The 21849-nt window shown below is 36.8% G+C and overlaps 1 protein-coding gene across 2 annotated transcripts in view; it reads left to right on the forward strand.

Moving 5' to 3' along the window:
* Positions 1–21849, forward strand: part of LOC133572813 (leucine-rich repeat and fibronectin type III domain-containing protein 1-like protein) — a 585384-nt gene that overhangs the window by 532846 nt on the left and 30689 nt on the right. For both annotated transcript variants that reach the window (XM_061925840.1, XM_061925841.1), the window contains one exon: positions 2611–3295. In XM_061925840.1, the coding sequence (XP_061781824.1) occupies positions 2611–2618 (8 nt within the window). In that variant the 3' untranslated portion in view covers positions 2619–3295. The remainder of the gene's footprint in view (positions 1–2610; positions 3296–21849) is intronic.

Consider the following 21849-nt stretch of genomic DNA (forward strand, 5'->3'; position numbering starts at 1 on the left):
TTAATACACTGTCGCACTTTGAGGTTGTTCACTCAATGTAAAGTGCTTTTTACAAATAAAATACATTATTATTATTATTAACATCGTACTGTGACACAGAAGAAAACAACATGTACATAATTGGAATAATGAACAACAAATCAATGATTGAAGTGACAAACTTGCCATCCAAACAATACACCGTTTGTTGACAAAAAGATACGACATGACATTCAAACTCTTTATTAAGCAGAGGTAACACAATCCGGGGAAACGATTCAAAAGAGCTGGCATCAGAGCCGTTAAAATGCCGCTGCTAACTGCTAAAGCTAACAAAAACCAACTCAGTTGAAACCCTTGATAACGTCGCTAGGCACATGGCAGATATTTTTTTTTTTTTTTTTTTTTTTTTTTTTTAAATAACGTATTATTTACTTTCCCTGGTAATCAATTCCATTTATTAAAGAGCAATTTTGTCAGTAATTCAATTCCTTTTTTGGTCAATTAATAATTAACTATTATTAATTACTTTTTAAAAGTAATGGACTAAAATTAACTTGATATCGAACAGGAAGAGGCAACATGTCCGCTCCGGACAGGCTAACCTCCTCCAACCTCCGAGGACAAAGCTACGAACAATGGGAGACCGGGCTTTCTGCTCCGCCGCTCCCAGTCTGTGGAACGCTCTCCCTGACCACCTGAGGGCACCACAGACTGTGGATGCTTTTAAAAAAGGCTTAAAAACCCTTCTTTTAAAAAAAGCCTTTTTTTATTTTTATATATATGCATACTAGTTCTAGCTATTAGGTTGTTCTATTTTTTATTTATTTTTTTATTTTAATTATCTTTTTATTTTTATTTTTTTTAATACCCTGTAGCACTTTGAGGTTGATTACTCAATGTAAATTGCTTTTTACAAATAAAATCTATTATTATTATTATTATTATTATTATTATTATTATTAACATCATACTGTGACCCAGACGAAAACAACACGTACATAATTGGAATAATGGACAACAAATCAATGATTGAAGTGACAAACTTGCCATCCAAACAATACACCGTTTGTTGACGAAAAGATACGACATGACATTCAAACTCTTTATTAAGCAGAGGTAACACAATCCGGGGAAACGATTCAAAAGAGCTGGGGTCAGAGCCGACAAAATGCCGCTGCTAACTGCTAAAGCTAACAAAAAACAACTCAGTTGAAACCCTTGATAACGTCGCTAGGCATATGCCAGATATTTAATTTTTTTAAGTAACGTATTATTTACTTTCCCTGGTAATCAATTCCATTTATTAAAGAGAAATTTTGTTAGTAATTCAATTCCTTTTTTTGGTCAATTAATAATTAACTATTATTAATTACTTTTTAAAAGTAATGGATTAAAATGAACTTGATATCAAACAGGAAGAGGCAACATGAGGCTAACCTCCTCCAACCTCCGAGGACAAAGCTACGAACAATGGGAGACCGGGCTTTCTGCTCCGCCGCTCCCAGTCTGTGGAACGCTCTCCCTGACCACCTGAGGGCACCACAGACTGTGAATGCTTTTAAAAAAGGCTTAAAAACCCTTCTTTTTTTTTTTTTAAAAAAAGCCTTTTTTTTTTTAGATATATGCATACTAGTTCTAGCTATTAGGCTGTTCTAATTTTTATTCTATTTTTATTTTTTATAATCTTTAAAAAAAAATGTGTTTTAATACACTGTAGCACTTTGAGGTTGTTTACTCAATGTAAAGTGCTTTTTACAAATAAAATCTATTATTATTATTATTATTATTATTATTAACATCATACTGTGACACAGAAGAAAAAAACACGTACATAATTGGAATAATATACCAAAGTCATACCAAAGACTATAAAAATGTGAGCCATTACCTCCCTGCTTGGCACTCAGCATCAAGGGTTGAGATTGGGGGTTGAATCACCAAATCACCGCTGCTGCTCACTGCTCCCCTCACCTCCCAGGGGGTGAACAAGGGAATGGGTCAAATGCAGAAGACAAATTTCACCACACCTAATGTGTGTGTGACAATCATTGGTACTTTAACTTTAGCTTAACTTAACAAATCAATGATTGAAGTGACAAACTTGCCATCCAAACAATACACCGTTTGTTGACAAAAAGATACGACATGACATTCAAACTCTTTATTAAGCTAAAGCTAACAAAAACTCAGCTGAAACCCTCGATAACGTCGCTCAGCATATGCCAGATATTTGAATTTTTATTTTTATTATTTTTATTTTTAAGTAACGCATTATTTACTTTCCCTGGTAATCAACTACATTTATTAAAGAGCAATTCCGTCAGTAATTAAATTACTTTGTTGGTAATTTAACAAGTAACTAATATTAGTGATTTTCTGACCTTTACATGATTTAGGCGATATTGTTTCGAGATTAATCGCACTTTGACAGCCGAAATAAAAACGGCGCCTGAATTCCTTCATCCTAAACGCTGACCTTCGATCAGAAATGTCCAAACCCGTCCAGGTCTGTTTGAACCCCCATACTTTGGCCTTTTTTTTTTTTCCCCCCAATCGATTCCCGTCCTCCCCTGGCGAGTCCTCACTCGAAACGTTCAAATGTGTTTTTTTTTCTTCTGCCCTGTCCAGGACCGTGAGGTTTCCTGAAAGCGGGAGTGCGGACATCAACAGCGCAAGGCGCCACGCGAAAAAAAACGAGGACGAAGAAGACGCCCTTTCTACTGTTTTATCTTCTTTTCTCCACCCGTCATTTTGTCTCCGTCTGGTTCCCGCTCGTCGACTTATCACGCTTCTCCGTTCCTGGATGGGATTACTCGGCGACGGTGATTGGCCGGTTCCTGCAGGACCCAGCTGTCAGCGGAATCATCTTAATCACTTTTAATGGAACCCCGTTTAACACTCATTAAATCCTGCTTTTTTTTTTTTTTTTTTTCTCGGCCAAACGGTCGATTCCGCGGGCCGTGATGGATGTTTTTTTTTGAAAGACAGTGAGAAACCATACGGATGGTGCTCTTGATGCAAAACGGATGCGACGCTCAAAGGAACACATTCTCGACCGGACCACGGAGAAGGATGGGAAGGAACAGACTTGGATCTACAAATGCTCAGCACAGGTGGATTCTGGGTAAAGGTGCAAAGTCAACACTTATTCACTATAAACTGTATAATCACAAAGAACAGGTGGATTCTAACTTTGACCCGCACAATTCAAACTTCTTGATTTGACTCTTCAACATGAAGAAGGATTTGAGACGGACAATGGATGTTTCCTATTGGATTAAATAAACCCCGGCAGACCTCCGTTCTGAAGCAGGTGAGTAATATTCTAATTAGCCTAATAACCCAAGCATGCGAACAAACTGAGAAGTCGTGGCCCCCCGAAGACCCGGGCGTCTTAATTAGTGTACCATGCGCTCACCCGCTGACAGTCAACCTGGCCTTGCAGCCGCTCCCTAACACGGCCACGCTGGCCTTTGTGTGCCCTGACGGAGATCCGACGGCTGCTGCTTTAATGCCGTTTAATTGCTGTCAGCCCCCGCCATTGGAGAGTCACTCTGGCGAAATAAAGTGTTTTCTTACAATGCTTCAGTGACAGTATCTTAGCAGGGAACAAATGTGGCTCTTCCTGGGTCTAACTCACGGCCTCGTTGAGCATTTCCTTCTCTACCTCCAAACTCTGATAGTAAGGGCCTTATTGAAATGTCTGGTTTTTCTTCTATATGTTTCAACGCACTTTTGAGGCCATTAACATGCACGAAAAGTTACGAAAATGTCATATTTTTGGGGCTCTCCAAAATAAAAAGTTCAAAATGTTAATGAAACGTTAAAAACCGGGCTCCACAAATTCCGATCTCCAAACTCTGATAGTAAGGGCCCTAATAAAATTAGATTTTTTTCTTCTTTACGTTTCGACGCCCTTTAGAGGCCCTTAACATGCACGGAAAGTCCTGAAAATTTCATATTTTGGGGCTCTCCAAAAAAACAATTTCAAAATGTTAACGAGACATTAAAAACCGGGCTCCACAATTTCCGATCTCCAAACTCTGATAGTAAAGGCCCTTATAAAATTTCAGTGTTTTCTTCCATACGTTTCGACGCCCTTTTGAGGCCCTTAACATGCACGAAAAGTCCTGATATTTTCACTTTTAAAATTAGAAAAAATGAGACCAACGAAACGTTAAAAACCGGGCTCCACAATTTCCGATCTCCAAACTCTGATAGTAAGGGCCCTAATAAAATTAGATTTTTTTTCTTCTATACATTTCGACGCCCTTTTTGAGGCCCTTAACATGCACGAAAAGTTCCGAAAATGTCATATTTTTGGGGCTCTCCAAAATAAAAAGTTCAAAACGTTAATGAAACGTTAAAAACCGGGCTCCACAAATTCCGATCTCCAAACTCTGATAGTAAGGGCCCTATTGAAATGTCTGGTTTTTCTTCTATATGTTCCAACGCACTTTTGAGGCCCTTAACATGCACAAAAAGTTGCAAAAATTTCATAATTTTGGGGCTCTCCAAAATAAAAAGTTCAAAATGTTAATGAAACGTTAAAAACCGGGCTCCACAATTTCCGATCTCCAAACTCTGATAGTAAGGGCCCTATTGAAATGTCTGGTTTTTCTTCTATATGTTTCGACGCCCTTTTTGAGGCCCTTAACATGCACGAAAAGTCCCGATAATTTCATATTTTGGGGCTCTCCAAAATATACATTTGAAAACGTTAATGAAACGTTAAAAACCTGGCTACACAAATTCAAATCTCCAAACTCTGATAGTAAAGGCCCTTATAAAATTTCAGTGTTTTCTTCTATACGTTTCGACGCCCTTTTGAGGTCCCTTAACATGCACGAAAAGTCCCGATAATTTCATATTTTGGGGCTCTCCAGAATAAAAATTTCAAAATGTTAATGAAACGTTAAAAACCGGGCTCCCCAAATTCCGATCTCCAAACTCTGATAGTAAGGGCCCTATTGAAATGTCTGGTTTTTCTTCTATACGTTTCAACACACTTTTGAGGTCTTAACATGCACAAAAAGTTCCGAAAGTTTCATATTTTTGGGGCTCTCCAAAATAAAAAGTTCAAAATGTTAATGAAACGTTAAAAACCGGGCTCCACAATTTCCGATCTCCAAACTCTGATAGTAAGGGCCTTATTGAAATGTCTGGTTTTTCTTCGATATGTTTCAACGCACTTTTGAGGCCCTTAACATGCACGAAAAGTTCCGAAAATTTCATATTTTTGGGGGTCTCCAAAATAAAAAGTTCAAAATGTTAATGAAACGTTAAAAACCGGGCTACACAAAATCCGATCTCCAAACTCTGATAGTAAGGGCCCTATTGAAATGTCTGGTTTTTCTTCTATACGTTTCAACACACTTTTGAGGTCTTAACATGCACAAAAAGTTCCGAAAATGTCATATTTTTGGGGGTCTCCAAAATAAAAAGTTCAAAATGTTAATGAAACGTTAAAAACCGGGCTCCACAATTTCCGATCTCCAAACTCTGATAGTAAGGGCCTTATTGAAATGTCTGGTTTTTCTTCGATATGTTTCAACGCACTTTTGAGGCCCTTAACATGCACGAAAAGTTCCGAAAATTTCATATTTTTGGGGCTCTCCAAAATAAAAAGTTCAAAACGTTAATGAAACATTAAAAACCTGGCTACACAAATTCCAATCTCCAAACTCGGATAGTAAGGGCCCTCATAAAATTTCAGTTTTTTCTTCTATACGTTTCGACTCCCTTTAGAGAGCCTTAACATGCACGAAAAGTTCAGAAAATGTCATAATTTGGGGCTCTCCAAAATAACAATTTAAAAACGTTAACGAGACATTAAAAACCGGGCTCCACAAATTCCGATCTCCAAACTCTGATAATAAAGGCCCTTATAACATTTTCGTGTTTTCTTCTATACATTTCGATGCCCTTTTGAGGCCCTTAACATGCATGAAAAGACCCGATAATTTCATATTTTGGGGATCTCCAAAATAACAATTTCAAAACGTTAACGAGACATAAAAAACTGGGCTCCACAAATTCCGATCTCCAAACTCTGATAGTAAAGGCCCTTATAAAATTTCAGTGTTTTCTTCCATACGTTTCGACGCCCTTTTGAGGCCCTTAACATGCACGAAAAGTCCTGATATTTTCACTTTTAAAATTAGAAAAAATGAGACCAACGAAACGTTAAAAACCGGGCTCCACAATTTCCGATCTCCAAACTCTGATAGTAAGGGCCCTAATAAAATTAGATTTTTTTTCTTCTATACATTTCGACGCCCTTTTTGAGGCCCTTAACATGCACGAAAAGTTCCGAAAATGTCATATTTTTGGGGCTCTCCAAAATAAAAAGTTCAAAACGTTAATGAAACGTTAAAAACCGGGCTCCACAAATTCCGATCTCCAAACTCTGATAGTAAGGGCCCTATTGAAATGTCTGGTTTTTCTTCTATATGTTCCAACGCACTTTTGAGGCCCTTAACATGCACAAAAAGTTGCAAAAATTTCATAATTTTGGGGGTCTCCAAAATAAAAAGTTCAAAATGTTAATGAAACGTTAAAAACCTGGCTACACAAATTCCGATCTCCAAACTCTGATAGTAAGGGCCCTATTGAAATGTCTGTTTTTTCTTCTATACATTTTGACGCCCTTTTGAGGCCCTTAACATGCACGAAAAGTCCTGATATTTTCATATTTTGGGTCTCTCCAAAATAAAAAGTTCAAAACGTTAATGAAACATTAAAAACCGGGCTCCACAAATTCCGATCTCCAAACTCTGATAGTAAGGGCCCAAATAAAATGTCACTGTTTTCTTCTATACGTTTCGACGCCCTTTTGAGGCCGTTAACATGCACGAAAAGTCCTGATAATTTTATATGTTGGGGCTCTCCAAAATAAACATTTGAAAACGTTAATAAAACGTTAAAAACCGGGCTCCACAAATTCCGATCTCCAAACTCTGATAGTAAGGGCCCTCATAAAATTTCAGTTTTTTCTTATGTATGTTTCGATGCCCTTTTGAGGCCCTTAACATGCACGAAAAGTCCTGCTATTTTCCCTTTTAAAATGAGAAAAAATTAGCCCAACGAAACGTTAAAAACCGGGCTCCGCGAACTCCGATCTCCAAACTCTGATAGTAAGGGCCCGAATAAAATTTGATTTTTTTCTTCTATATGTTTCAACGCACTTTTGAGGCCCTTAACATGCACGAAAAGTTCCGAAAATGTCATATTTTTGGGGCTCTCCAAAATAAAAAGTTCAAAATGTTAATGAAACGTTAAAAACCAGGCTACCCAAATTCCGGTCTCCAAACTCTGATAGTAAGGGCCCTAATAAAATTTCAGGTTTTTCTTCTGTACGTTTCGACGCCCTTTTGAGGCCCTTAACATGCACGAAAAGTCCCGATAATTTCATATTTTGGGGCTCTCCAAAATAACAATTTCAAAACGTTAACGATACATTAAAAACCGGGCTCCACAATTTCCGATCTCCAAACTCTGATAGTAAGGGCCCTAATAAAATTTCAGGTTTTTCTTCTATACGTTTCGACAGCCTTTTGAGGCCCTTAACATGCACGTAAAGTTCTGAAAATGTCATATGTGGGGCTCTTCAAAATAAACATTTCAAAAAGTTAACGAAATGTAAAAAACCGGGCTCCACAATTTCCGATCTCCAAACTCTGATAGTAAGGGCCCAAATAAAATTTCACTGTTTTCTTCTATACGTTTCGACGCCCTTTTGAGGCCCTTAACATGCACGAAAAGTCCCGATAATTTCATATTTTGAAGCTCTCCAAAATATACATTTGAAAACGTTAATGAAACGTTAAAAACCGGGCTCCACTATTTCCGATCTCCAAACTCTGATAGTAAGGGCCCTAATAAAATTTCAGTTTTTTCTTCTGTATATTTTGACACCTTTTTGAGGCCCTTAACATGCACGAAAAGTTCCGATAATTTCATATTTTGGGGCTCTCCAAACTAAAAATGTCATAACGTTGACAAAACGTTGTAAACCGGGCTCCACAAATTACGATCTCCAAACTCTGATAGTAAGGGCCCTAATAAAATTAGATTTTTTTCTTCTTTACGTTTCGACGCCCTTTAGAGGCCCTTAACATGCACGAAAAGTCCTGACAATTTCATATTTTGGGGCTCTCCAAAATAAAAATGTCAAAACGTTAATAAAACATTAAAAACCTGGCTACACAAATTTCAATCTCCAAACTCGGATAGTAAGGGCCCAAATAAAATTTTAGTTTTTTCTTTGTTAAAAACTGGGCTCCACAAATTTCGATCCCCAAACTCTGATAGTAAAGGACCTTATAAAATTTAAGTGTTTTCTTCTATACGTTTCAACACCTTTTTGAGGCCCTTAACATGCACGAAAAGACCCGATAATTTCATATTTTGGGGATCTCCAAAATAATAATTTCAAAACGTTAACGAGACATTAAAAACTGGGCTCCACAAATTCCGATCTCCAAACTCTGATAGTATAGGCCCAAATAAAATTTCACTGTTTTCTTCTATACGTTTCGACGCCCTTTTTGAGAACCTTAACATGCACGAAAAGTCCTGATAATTTCATATGCTGGGGCTCTCCAAAATAAACATTTGAAAACGTTAACAAAACGTTAAAAACCGGGCTCAACGAATTCCGATCTCCAAACTCTGATAGTAAGGGCCCTATTGAAATGTCTGTTTTTTCTTCTATACGTTTCGACGCCCTTTTTAAGGCCCTTAACATGCACGAAAAGTCCTGATAATTTCATATTTTGGGGCTCTCCAAAATAAAAAATTCTAAACGTTAATGAAACGTTAAAAACCGGGCTCCACAAATTCCGATCTCCAAACTCTGATAGTAAGGGCCCTATTGAAATGTCTGTTTTTTCTTCTATATGTTCCAACGCACTTTTGAGGCCCTTAACATGCACAAAAAGTTCCGAAAATTTCATATTTTTGGGGCTCTCCAAAATAAAAAGTTCAAAACATTAATGAAACATTAAAAACCGGGCTCCACAAATTCCGATCTCCAAACTCTGATAGTAAGGGCCCTATTGAAATGTCTGGTTTTTCTTCTTTATGTTTCAATGCACTTTTGAGGCCCTTAACATGCACAAAAAGTTCCGAAAATGTCATATTTTTGGGGCTCTCCAAAATAAAAAGTTCAAAACGTTAATGAAACATTAAAAACCGGGCTCCACAAATTCCGATCTCCAAACTCTGATAGTAAGGGCCCTATTGAAATGTCTGGTTTTTCTTCTTTATGTTTCAACGCACTTTTGAGGCCCTTAACATGCACAAAAAGTTCCGAAAATGTCATATTTTTGGGGCTCTCCAAAATAAAAAGTTCAAAACGTTAATGAAACATTAAAAACCGGGCTCCACAAATTCCGATCTCCAAACTCTGATAGTAAGGGCCCTATTGAAATGTCTGGTTTTTCTTCTATATGTTTCAACGCCCTTTTTAAGGCCCTTAACATGCACAAAAAGTTCCGAAAATGTCATATTTTGTGGCTCTCCAAAATAAAAATTTCAAAACGTTAATGAAACGTTAAAAACCGGGCTCCACAATTTCCGATCTCCAAACTCTGATAGTAAGGGCCTTATTGAAATGTCTGGTTTTTCTTCGATATGTTTCAACGCACTTTTGAGGCCCTTAACATGCACGAAAAGTTCCGAAAATTTCATATTTTTGGGGGTCTCCAAAATAAAAAGTTCAAAATGTTAATGAAACGTTAAAAACCGGGCTACACAAAATCCGATCTCCAAACTCTGATAGTAAGGGCCCTATTGAAATGTCTGGTTTTTTTTCTATATGTTTCAACACACTTTTGAGGCCCTTAACATGCACAAAAAGTTCAGAAAATTTCATATTTTTGGGGCTCTCCAAAATAAAAAGTTCAAAACGTTAATGAAACGTTAAAAACCGGGCTCCACAAATTTCGATCTCCAAACTCTGATAGTAAGGGCCCTAATAAAATTAGATATTTTTCTTCTATACGTTTTGACGCCCTTTTGAGGCCCTTAACATGCACGAAAAGTTCAGAAAATTTCATATTTTTGGGGCTCTCCACAATAAAAAGTTCAAAATGTTAATGAAACGTTAAAAACCGGGCTCCCCAAATTCCGATCTCCAAACTCTGATAGTAAGGGCCCTAATAAAATTTCAATTTTTTCTTCTGTATGTTTTGACACCTTTTTGAGGCCCTTAACATGCACGAAAAGTTCCGATAATTTCATATTTTGGGGCTCTCCAAACTAAAAATGTCATAACGTTGACAAAACGTTGTAAACCGGGCTCCACAAATTACGATCTCCAAACTCTGATAGTAAGGGCCCTAATAAAATTAGATTTTTTTTCTTCTTTACGTTTCGACGCCCTTTAGAGGCCCTTAACATGCACGAAAAGTCCTGACAATTTCATATTTTGGGGCTCTCCAAAATAAAAATGTCAAAACGTTAATAAAACATTAAAAACCTGGCTACACAAATTTCAATCTCCAAACTCGGATAGTAAGGGCCCAAATAAAATTTTAGTTTTTTCTTTGTTAAAAACTGGGCTCCACAAATTTCGATCTCCAAACTCTGATAGTAAAGGACCTTATAAAATTTCAGTGTTTTCTTCTATACGTTTCAACACCTTTTTGAGGCCCTTAACATGCACGAAAAGACCCGATAATTTCATATTTTGGGGATCTCCAAAATAATAATTTCAAAACGTTAACGAGACATTAAAAACCGGGCTCCACAAATTCCGATCTCCAAACTCTGATAGTAAAGGCCCAAATAAAATTTCACTGTTTTCTTCTATACGTTTCGACGCCCTTTTTGAGGCCCTTAACATGCACGAAAAGTCCTGATAATTTCATATGTTGGGGCTCTCCAAAATAAACATTTGAAAACGTTAACGAAACGTTAAAAACCGGTCTCCACAAATTCCGATCTCCAAACTCTAAAAGTAAGGGTCCTATTGAAATGTCTATTTTTTCTTCTATACGTTTTGACGCCCTTTTTGAGGCCCTTAACATGCACGAAAAGTCCTGATAATTTCATATTTTGGGGCTCTCCAAAATAAAAAATTCAAAACGTTAATGCAATGATAAAAACCGGGCTCCACAAATTCCGATCTCCAAAACTCTGATAGTAAGGGCCCTAATAAAATTTCCGTTTTTTTCTTTTATACGTTTCGACGCCCTTTTGAGGCCCCTAATATTTTCATATTTTGGGACTCTCTAAAATTAAAACTTCAAACTTGGCTCCCTTTTAAAATGAGAAAAAACTAACCCAAAGGAACGTAAAAAACTGGGCTCCACCAATTCAGATCTCCAAACTCTGTAGTAAGGGTCCTATTGAAATGTTTGTTTTTTCTTCTATACGTTTCGACGCCTTTTTTAAGGCCCTTAACATGCACGAAAAGTCCTGAAAATGTCATATTTTGGGGCTCTCCAAAATAAAAATTTGAAAAAGTTAACGAAATGTAAAAAACCGGGCTCCACAAATTCCGATCTCCAAACTCTGATAGTAAGGGCCCAAATAAAATTTCGCTGTTTTCTTCTATACGTTTCGACGCCCTTTTGAGGCCCTTAACATGCACGAAAAGTCCCGAAAATTTCATATTTTGGGGCTCTCCAAAATAAAAATGTCAAAACGTTAATGCAACGTTAAAAACCGGGCTCCACAAATTCCGATCTCCAAACTCTGATAGTAAGGGCCCAAATAAAATTTCACTGTTTTCTTCTATACGTTTCGACGCCCTTTTGAGGCCCTTAACATGCACAAAAAGTTCCGAAAGTTTCATATTTTTGGGGCTCTCCAAAATAAAAAGTTCAAAATGTTAATGAAACGTTAAAAACCGGGCTCCCCAAATTCCGATCTCCAAACTCTGATAGTAAGGGCCCAAATAAAATGTCACTGTTTTCTTCTATACGTTTCGACGCCCTTTTGAGGACCTTAACATGCACGAAAAGTCCTGACAATTTCATATTTTGGGGCACTCTAAAATAAAAATGTCAAAACGTTAATGAAACATTAAAAACCTGGCTACACAAATTCCAATCTCCAAACTCGGATAGTAAGGGCCCTCATAAAATGTCAGTTTTTTCTTCTATACATTTTGACCCCCTTTTGAGGCCCTTAACATGCACGAAAAGTCCCGATAAATTCATATTTTGGGGCTCTCCAAAATAAAAATTTCAAAACGTTAAAAACCGGGCTCCACAATTTCCGATCTCCAAACTCTGATAGTAAGGGCCCTCATAAAATTTCAGTTTTTTCTTCTATACGTTTCGACGCCCTTTTTGAGGCCCTTAACATGCACGAAAAGTCCCGATAATTTCATATTTTGGTGTTCTCCAAAATAAAAATTTCAAAATGTTAATGAAACGTTAAAAACCGGGCTCCACAATTTCCGATCTCCAAACTCTGATAGTAAAGGCCCTAATAAAATTTCAGTTTTTTCTTCTGTATGTTTTGACACCTTTTGAAGCCCTTAACATGCACAAAAAGTTCCAAAAATGACATATTTTGGGGCTCTCCAAAATAAAAATTTCAAAACGTTAACGAAACGTTAAAAACCGGGCTCCACAATTTCCGATCCCCAAACTCTGATAGTAAGGGCCCAAATAAAATTTCACTGTTTTCTTCTATATGTTTCGACGCCCTTTTAGAGGCCCTTAACATGCACGAAAAGTTCCGAAAATGTCATATTTTTGGGGCTCTCCAAAATAAAAAGTTCAAAATGTTAATGAAACGTTAAAAACCGGGCTCCACAACTTCCGATCTCCAAACTCTGATAGTAAGGGCCCTAATAAAATTAGATTTTTTTTTTCTTTACGTTTCGACGCCCTTTAGAGGCCCTTAACATGCACGAAAAGTCCTGAAAATTTCATATTTTGGGGCTCTCCAAAATAAAAATTTCAAAACGTTAACGAGACATTAAAAACCGGGCTCCACAAATTCCGATCTCCAAACTCTGATAGTAAGGGCCCAAATAAAATTTCACTGTTTTCTTCTATACGTTTCGACGCCCTATTGAGGCCGTTAACATGCACGAAAAGTCCTGATAATTTTATATTTTGGGGCTCTCTAAAATAACAATTTCATTACGTTAACGAAACGTTCAAAACCGGGCACCACAAATTTCGATCTCCAAACTCTGATAGTAAGGGTCCTATTGAAATGTCTGTTTTTTCTTCTATACGTTTCGACGCCCTTTTGAGGCTTTTAACACGCATGAAAAGTCCTGATAATTTCATATTTTGGGACTCTCCAAAATAAAAATTTCAAAACGTTAACGAGACATTAAAAACCGGGCTCCACAAATTCCGATCTCCAAACTCTGATAGTAAGGGCCCTATCGAAATGTCTGGTTTTTCTTCTTTATGTTTCAACGCACTTTTGAGGCCCTTAACATGCACAAAAAGTTCCGAAAATTTCATATTTTTGGGGCTCTCCAAAATAAAAAGTTCAAAACGTTAATGAAACATTAAAAACCGGGCTCCACAAATTCCGATCTCTAAACTCTGATAGTAAGGGCCCTATTGAAATGTCTGGTTTTTCTTCTATATGTTTCAACACACTTTTGAGGCCCTTAACATGCACGAAAAGTCCCGATAATTTCATATTTTGGGGCTCTCCAAAATAACAATTTCATTACGTTAACGAAACGTTCAAAACCGGGCACCACAAATTTCGATCTCCAAACTGATAGTAAGGGTCCTATTGAAATGTCTGTTTTTTTTTCTATACGTTTCAACGCCCTTTTGAGGCTTTTAACACGCATGAAAAGTCCTGATAATTTCATATTTTGGGGCTCTCCAAAATAACAATTTCAAAACGTTAACGAGACATTAAAAACCGGGTTCCACAATTTCCGATCTCCAAACTCTGATAGTAAGGGCCCTAATAAAATTTCAGGTTTTTCTTCTGTATGTTTCGACGCCCTTTTGAGGCCCTTAACATGCAAGAAAAGTCCTGATATTTTCCCTTTTAAAATGAGAAAAAATGAGACCAACGAAACGTTAAAAACCGGGCTCCACAAACTCCGATCTCCAAACTCTGATAGTAAGGGCCCAAATAAAATTTCACTGTTTTCTTCTATACGTTTCGACGCCCTTTTTGAGGCCCTTAACATGCACGAAAAGTCCCGATAATTTCATATTTTGGGGCTCTCCAAAATAAAAATTTCAAAACGTTAATGAAACGTTAAAAACCGGGCTCCACAAATTCCGATCTCCAAACTCTGATAGTAAGGGCCCTATTGAAAAGTCTGTTTTTTCTTCTATATGTTCCAACGCACTTTTGAGGCCCTTAACATGCACAAAAAGTTCCGAAAAATTCATATTTTTGGGGCTCTCCAAAATAAAAAGTTCAAAATGTTAATGAAACGTTAAAAACCGGGCTACACAAAATCCGATCTCCAAACTCTGATAGTAAGGGCCCTATTGAAATGTCTGTTTTTTCTTCTATATGTTCCAACACACTTTTGAGGCCCTTAACATGCACAAAAAGTTCCGAAAAATTCATATTTTTGGGGCTCTCCAAAATAAAAAGTTCAAAACATTAATGAAACGTTAAAAACCGGGCTCCACAAATTCCGATCTCCAAACTCTGATAATAAGGGCCCTATTGAAATGTCTGGTTTTTCTTCTATATGTTTCAACGCACTTTTGAGGCCCTTAAGATGCACGAAAAGTCCCGATAATTTCATATTTTGGGGGCTCTCCAAAATAAAAAGTTCAAAACATTAATGAAACGTTAAAAACTGGGCTCCACAAATCATGATCTCCAAACTCTGATAGTAAGGGCCCTAATAAAATTAGATATTTTTCTTCTATTTGTTTTGACGCCCTTTTGAGGCCCTTAACATGCACGAAAAGTTCAGAAAATTTCATATTTTTGGGGCTCTCCAAAATAAAAAGTTCAAAATGTTAATGAAACGTTAAAAACCGGGCTCCACAAATTCCGATCCCCAAACTCTGATAGTAAGGGCCCTAATAAAATTTCAGTTTTTTCTTCTGTATGTTTTGACACCTTTTTGAGGCCCTTAACATGCACGAAAAGTTCCGATAATTTCATATTTTGGGGCTCTCCAAACTAAAAATTTCATAACGTTGACGAAACGTTGTAAACCGGGCTCCACAATTTCCGATCTCCAAACTCTGATAGTAAGGGCCCTAATAAAATTTGATTTTTTTCTTCTTTTCGTTTCGACGCCCTTTAGAGGCCCTTAACATGCACGAAAAGTTCAGAAAATTTCATATTTTGGGGCTCTCCAAAATAACAATTTAAAAACGTTAACGAGACAATAAAAACCGGGCTCCACAAATTCCGATCTCCAAACTCTGATAGTAAAGGCCCTTATAAAATTTCAGTGTTTTCTTCTATACGTTTCGACGCCCTTTTGAGGCCCTTAACATGCATGAAAAGTCACGATATTGTCATATGTTTGGGCTCTCTAAAATAAAAACTTCAAATTTGATTTTTAAAATGAGAAAAAATGTGCCCCACGGAACGTAAAAAACTGGGCTCCACCAATTTCTGTTTTTTCTTCGATACATTTCGATGCCCTTTTGAGGCCCTTAACATGCACAAAATGTCCCGATAATTTCATATTTTGGGGCTCTCCAAAATAACAATTTCAAAACGTTTAAGAAACGTTAAAAACCGGGCTCCACAAATCCCGATCTCCAAACTCTGATAGTAAGGGCCCTGATAAAATTAGATGTTTTTCTTACATACAATTTGACGCCCTTTTGAGGCCCTTATCATGCACAAAAAGTCCTGAAAATGTCATATTTTGGGGCTCTCCAAAATAAAAAGTTCAAAATGTTAATGAAACGTTAAAAATCGGGCTCCACAATTTCCGATCTCCAAACTCTGATAGTAAGGGCCCAAATAAAATTTCACTGTTTTCTTCTATACGTTTTGACGCCCTTTTGAGGCCCTTAACATGCACGAAAAGTCTCAATAATTTCATATTTTGGGGCTCTCCAAAATAAAAATTTAAAAACGTTAAAGAAACGTTAAAAACCTGGGCTCCACAATTTCTGATCTCCAAACTCTGATAGTAAGGGCCCTAATAAAATTTCAATTTTTTCTTCTGTATGTTTTGACACCTTTTTGAGGCCCTTAACATGCACGAAAAGTTCCGATAATTTCATATTTTGGGGCTCTCCAAAATAACAATTTCAAAACATTAACGAGACATTAAAAACCGGGCTCCACAATTTCCGATCTCCAAACTCTGATAGTAAGGGCCCTAATAAAATTTCAGGTTTTTCTTCTGTACGTTTCGACGCCCTTTTGAGGACCTCAACATGCACGAAAAGTCCTGACAATTTCATATTTTGTGTCTCTCCAAAATAAAAATTTCAAAACGTTAACGAAACGTTAAAAACTGGGCTCCACAAATTTTGATCTCCGAACTCTGATAGTAAAGGCCCCTATAAAATGTCAGTGTTTTCTTCTGTACGTTTCGACGCCCTTTTGAGGCCCTTAACATGCACGAAAAGTCCTGATAATTTTATATTTTGGGTCTCTCCAAAATAAAAATTTCAAAACGTTAATAAAACGTTAAAAACCTGGCTACACTAATCGAATCTCGAAACTCTGATAGTAAAGGCCCTTATAAAATTTCAGTGTTTTCTTCTATACGTTTCGATGCCCTTTTGAGGCCCTTAACATGCACGAAAAGTCCCGATAATTTCATATTTTGGGGTTCTCCAAAATAAAAATTTCAAAACGTTAACGAAACGTTAAAAACTGGGCTCCACAAATTTCTATCTCCAAACTCTGATAGTAAGGGCCCTAATAAAATGTCAGTGTTTTCTTCTACTGTATATGTTTCAACACCCTTTTGAGGACTTTAACATGCACGACAAGTCCTGACAATTTCATATTTCGGGGCTCTCCAAAATAAAAATTTCAAAACGTTAATGAAACGTTAAAAACCTGGCTACACAAATTCCAATCTCCAAACTCTGATAGTAAGGGCCCTATTGAAATGTCTTTTTTTTCTTCTATTCATTTTGACGCCCTTTTGAGGCCCTTAACATGCACGAAAAGTCCTGCTATTTTCCCTTTTAAAATGAGAAAAAATGAGCCCAACGAAACGTTAAAAACCGGGCTCCGCAAACTCCGATCTCCAAACTCTGATAGTAAGGGCCCAAATAAAATGTCACTGATTTCTTCTATACGTTTCGACACCCTTTTGAGGCCCTTAACATGCACGAAAAGTCCTGATAATTTCATATGTTGGGGCTCTCCAAAATAATCATTTGAAAACGTTAACGGACCGTTAAAAACCGGGCTCCACAAATTCCGATCTCCAAACTCTGATAGTAAAGGCCCTTATAAAATGCCAGTGTTTTCTTTAAGGCTGCAGCTAACGATTATTTTTCTATCGATTCATCTATAGATTATTTGTTCGATTAATCGGTTAATCTATAGATAATTTTTTGATTAATCTATAGATTATTTTTCCTTTTACCGATTATTTTTTTTATTTAAAATGAAGATCAAAAAATAAATGTAGGCCAGTTTTTTCAAAAGGCATGGCTTTTATTTACAAAAAAAAAAAGTATGGCCACTCAGTCAACATTGACAACAACATGACAAAATATTCTGTAGCAATGTAAACATTTAAAACTTTTAACATTTAACAAAATTAAAAGTAGCTTATTTGCTTTTTAATGTGCAAATATAAAATAACTTACAGATGTGTAAGTTAACCATGTCTTGGGCACTAATACACCCCCATACCATCACACATGCTGGCTTTTCAACTTTGCGCCTATAACAATCCGGATGGTTCTTTTCTTCTTTGGTCCGGAGGACACGACGTCCAAAGTTTCCAAAAACAATTTGAAATGTGGACTCGTCGGACCACAGAACACTTTTCCACTTTGCATCAGTCCATCGTAGATGAGCTCGGCGTTTCTGGGTGTTGTTGATAAATGGCTTTTACTTTGCATAGTAGAGTGTTAACTTGCACTTACAGATGTAGCGACCGACTGTAGTTACTGACAGCGGGTTTCTGAAGTGTTCTTGAGCGCATGTGGTGATATCCTTTACACACTGATGTCGCTTTTTGATGCAGTACTGCCTGAGGGCTCAAAGGTCAGGTTGGTTTTTGGGCTTGCCGCTTACGTGCAGTGATTTCTCCAGATTATTTGAACTTTTTGATGATGTTACGGACCGTAGATGGTGAAATCCCTAAATTCATATTCAATTCATGCAATAGCTGGTTGAGAAATGTTGTTCTTAAGCAATTTGCTCACGCATTTGTTGACAAAGTGGTGACCCTCGCCCCGTCCTGAGCATTTCATGGAAGCTGCTTTCATACCCAATCATGGCACCCACCTGTTCCCAATTAGCCTGTTCACCTGTGGGATGTTCCAAATAAGTCTTTGATGAGCATTCCTCAACCATCTCAGTCTTTTTTTCTGCTTGTGCCAGCTTTTTCGAAACATCAGATTCCAAATGAGCTAATATTTGCTAAAAAAATAACACAATTTACCAGTTCAAACGTTAAATATATTGTCTTTGCAGTCTATTCAATTGAATATAAGTTGAAAAGGATTTGCAAATCATTGTATTCTGGTATTATTTACCATTTACACAACGTGACAACTTCACTGGTTTTAGGGGTTTGTATTACAGTGCAGTATTATGTTGTCCTGATTGATAAACTGTCATGACTTGGTCCTGGGGTTTAGTTTTTCTAGAAGGCAACGGAAAGTTGGCTCGGGCGAGACGGGAATGTGAAAACATATTTATTTAAACTTATCAAAAAAAGTACAAACGAAAAGGGCACACAGTGGCGGAGAAACAACTTGGCTATGAAAACAAATACTTGCACAAAGGCAGAAACTATGAACAACAAAAAAAACACTAACTGTGGCATTAATAAACAAAACTTACTTGGCAGGGACAAAAAGGAGCAGTGTGAACGATGGACATGAAAAAAGTGTCAGAAATGTGCAGAGCATAAATGTGGGATGTCACCAGCAAGACAAACTGAAAACAATGAACTTAAATACTACAGACATGATTAACGAAAACAGGTGCGTGACTCAAAACGTGAAACAGGTGCCTGACGTGACAGGTGAAAACTAATGGGTTGCTGTGGTGACAAACAAGAGTGCACAATGAGTCCAAACGTGGAACAGGTGAAACTAATGGGTAATCATGGAAACAAGACAAGGGAGTGAAAAGCCAGAAACTAAAGAGTCCAATAACTAAACAAAACGTGACTAAAACAAAACATGATCACACAGACATGACATAAACGACATGTTACCAGTAACATCCGGGGTCATGTTTACTTTCCTGTTGTTGTTTCACTGGATCAAATCTCACAATTCGACATGCTGGAAAAGCAGTAAGAAGAAGCCGAACTTATTCAATCATACACCTTCGACAGAAGAACACAAGCCAACATTTAAAAATGCAAACTTGAAAAATCCCCCAGCTTGATTTGACGATGCGCACCATGAAAAGCATCGGAAATATTTGGGGAAATTTGCTATATTCTTATCAATGACGGAGCAGGAAGGGGCTTGGAATAAGTTTGCAGTAAAATGTATTATAAAAAGCCTTACATGCGCTTACTCACGCATACGTGGGATCTGCATATAGGGGAGTGGGCCAGCCTTGATGCGCTCCGTGTCGCCATGACGATGATGGTGACCGACGAGCGCGAGTCGTTCCCACTTCACTGACCTGACACCTGTGTCGCTGTCTCCCCCCTCGTGTCGCTTTCAATCTCCTCCTGTCCACACCGCAGCCGGCATACAGATGTACATGTCCCAAAGTCCCATTTGATCTACCTTTACCTCACACCTGTGTGAATTTGGCCCCTCGGATCATTGCAAATATTAAAATAGCAATAGTTGGTGCCGTTTTTAAGTTATTCTAAAAATGATGCAATGTTTTTTGTCTATTACAGTGTTTATGTAGGTAGCATTTTATATGTGTTACGTTATTAATGTGTTATTATTCATTACCAGCCATGGAACATAAAGACTATATTAGTCCATTTTTTTTTTTTTGTTGCACAAACCAGGACAAACGTAGTACAATTGAAGAGGGCAAGTTTGGAGAGGTGGGGAGGCCGGTTATGAATAATAACATGTTTATAACACGTTAATAACACGTCAAATACACATTAACAAAACTATAAAAAGACAAAACTTGTTGCAGCACAAACATTTGGTACAAGTTTGGTGGGATGTTGACACGGTGTGGGGGCAGTGGGGGCTGGTTATGAATAATAACATGTTTATAACACGTTAATAAAACATTAATACCATAGAAACTAAAATAGTCTCAAAATATTTCAGCACAAACATAGCACACACAAATAGTACATGTTTGGGGTGTTGTTGACAAAGTGAAAGGGAGGCTTGTTATGAATAATACCATGTTTATAACATGTTAGTAACATAAAAACTATAAAACATTATTAAAAACTAATAAACAAAAATTCTGCAGCTCATGGTGGGGTACGGGAGGGTGGTTATGAATAATATGTTTATAACACGTTAATAACACATTAATAACAAACACTATAGAACTTTTTTTTTTAAATAACTAATTAAAAAAATAATTTTGCAGAATCACAGGGGGTTATAAAAAACTATAATAGTTGGACTAAAAATATTTCAGCACACACAAATAGTACATGTTTGGGGTGTTGTTGACAAAGTGAAAGGAGGCTTGTTATGAATAATACCATGTTTATAACATGTTAGTAGCATAAAAACTATAACACATTATTAAAAACTACTAGACTAATGTTGCAGCACAAACGTTTGGGTCAAGTTTGGTGAGATTTTAACATGGTGGGGAACGGAATAATATGTGTATAACACGTTAATAACACATTAATAACATAAACACTATAAAACTTTTTTTTTTTAATTACTTTAATAAAAAAAAATGCTGCAGAGTCACAGGGGGTTATAAAAACTATAATAGTTGGACTAAAAATATTTCAGCACAAACAAATAATACACACGTGCGGGGTGTTGTTGACAAGGTGGAAGGGGGCTTGTTATGAATATTACCATGTTTATAACATGTTAGTAACATAACAACTATAAAACGTTATTAAAAACTAATAAACAAAAATTTTGCAGCCCATGGTGGGGTACGGGAGGGTGGTTATGAATAATATGTTTATAACACGTTAATAACACATTAATAACATAAACACTATAAAACCTTTTTTGTTAAATAACTAATTAAAAAAGAATGTTGCAGAATCACAGGGGGTTATAAAAAACTATAATAGTTGGACTAAAAATATTTCAGCACACACAAATAGTACATGTTTGGGGTGTTGTTGACAAGGTGGAAGGGGGCTTGTTATGAATATTACCATGTTTATAACATGTTAGTAACATAAAAACTATAAAACATTATTAAAAACTAATAAACAAAAATTCTGCAGCTCATGGTGGGGTACGGGAGGGTGGTTATGAATAATATGTTTATAACACGTTAATAACACATTAATAACAAACACTATAGAACTTTTTTTTTTAAATAACTAATTAAAAAAATAATTTTGCAGAATCACAGGGGGTTATAAAAAACTATAATAGTTGGACTAAAAATATTTCAGCACACACAAATAGTACATGTTTGGGGTGTTGTTGACAAAGTGAAAGGAGGCTTGTTATGAATAATACCATGTTTATAACATGTTAGTAGCATAAAAACTATAACACATTATTAAAAACTACTAGACTAATGTTGCAGCACAAACGTTTGGGTCAAGTTTGGTGATATTTTAACATGGGGGAAATGGTTATGATTAATATGTTTACAACACGTTAATAACACATTAATAACATA

The sequence above is a fragment of the Nerophis lumbriciformis genome, linkage group LG30 (assembly GCF_033978685.3).
Source record: "Nerophis lumbriciformis linkage group LG30, RoL_Nlum_v2.1, whole genome shotgun sequence".
Lineage (NCBI taxonomy): Eukaryota > Metazoa > Chordata > Actinopteri > Syngnathiformes > Syngnathidae > Nerophis > Nerophis lumbriciformis.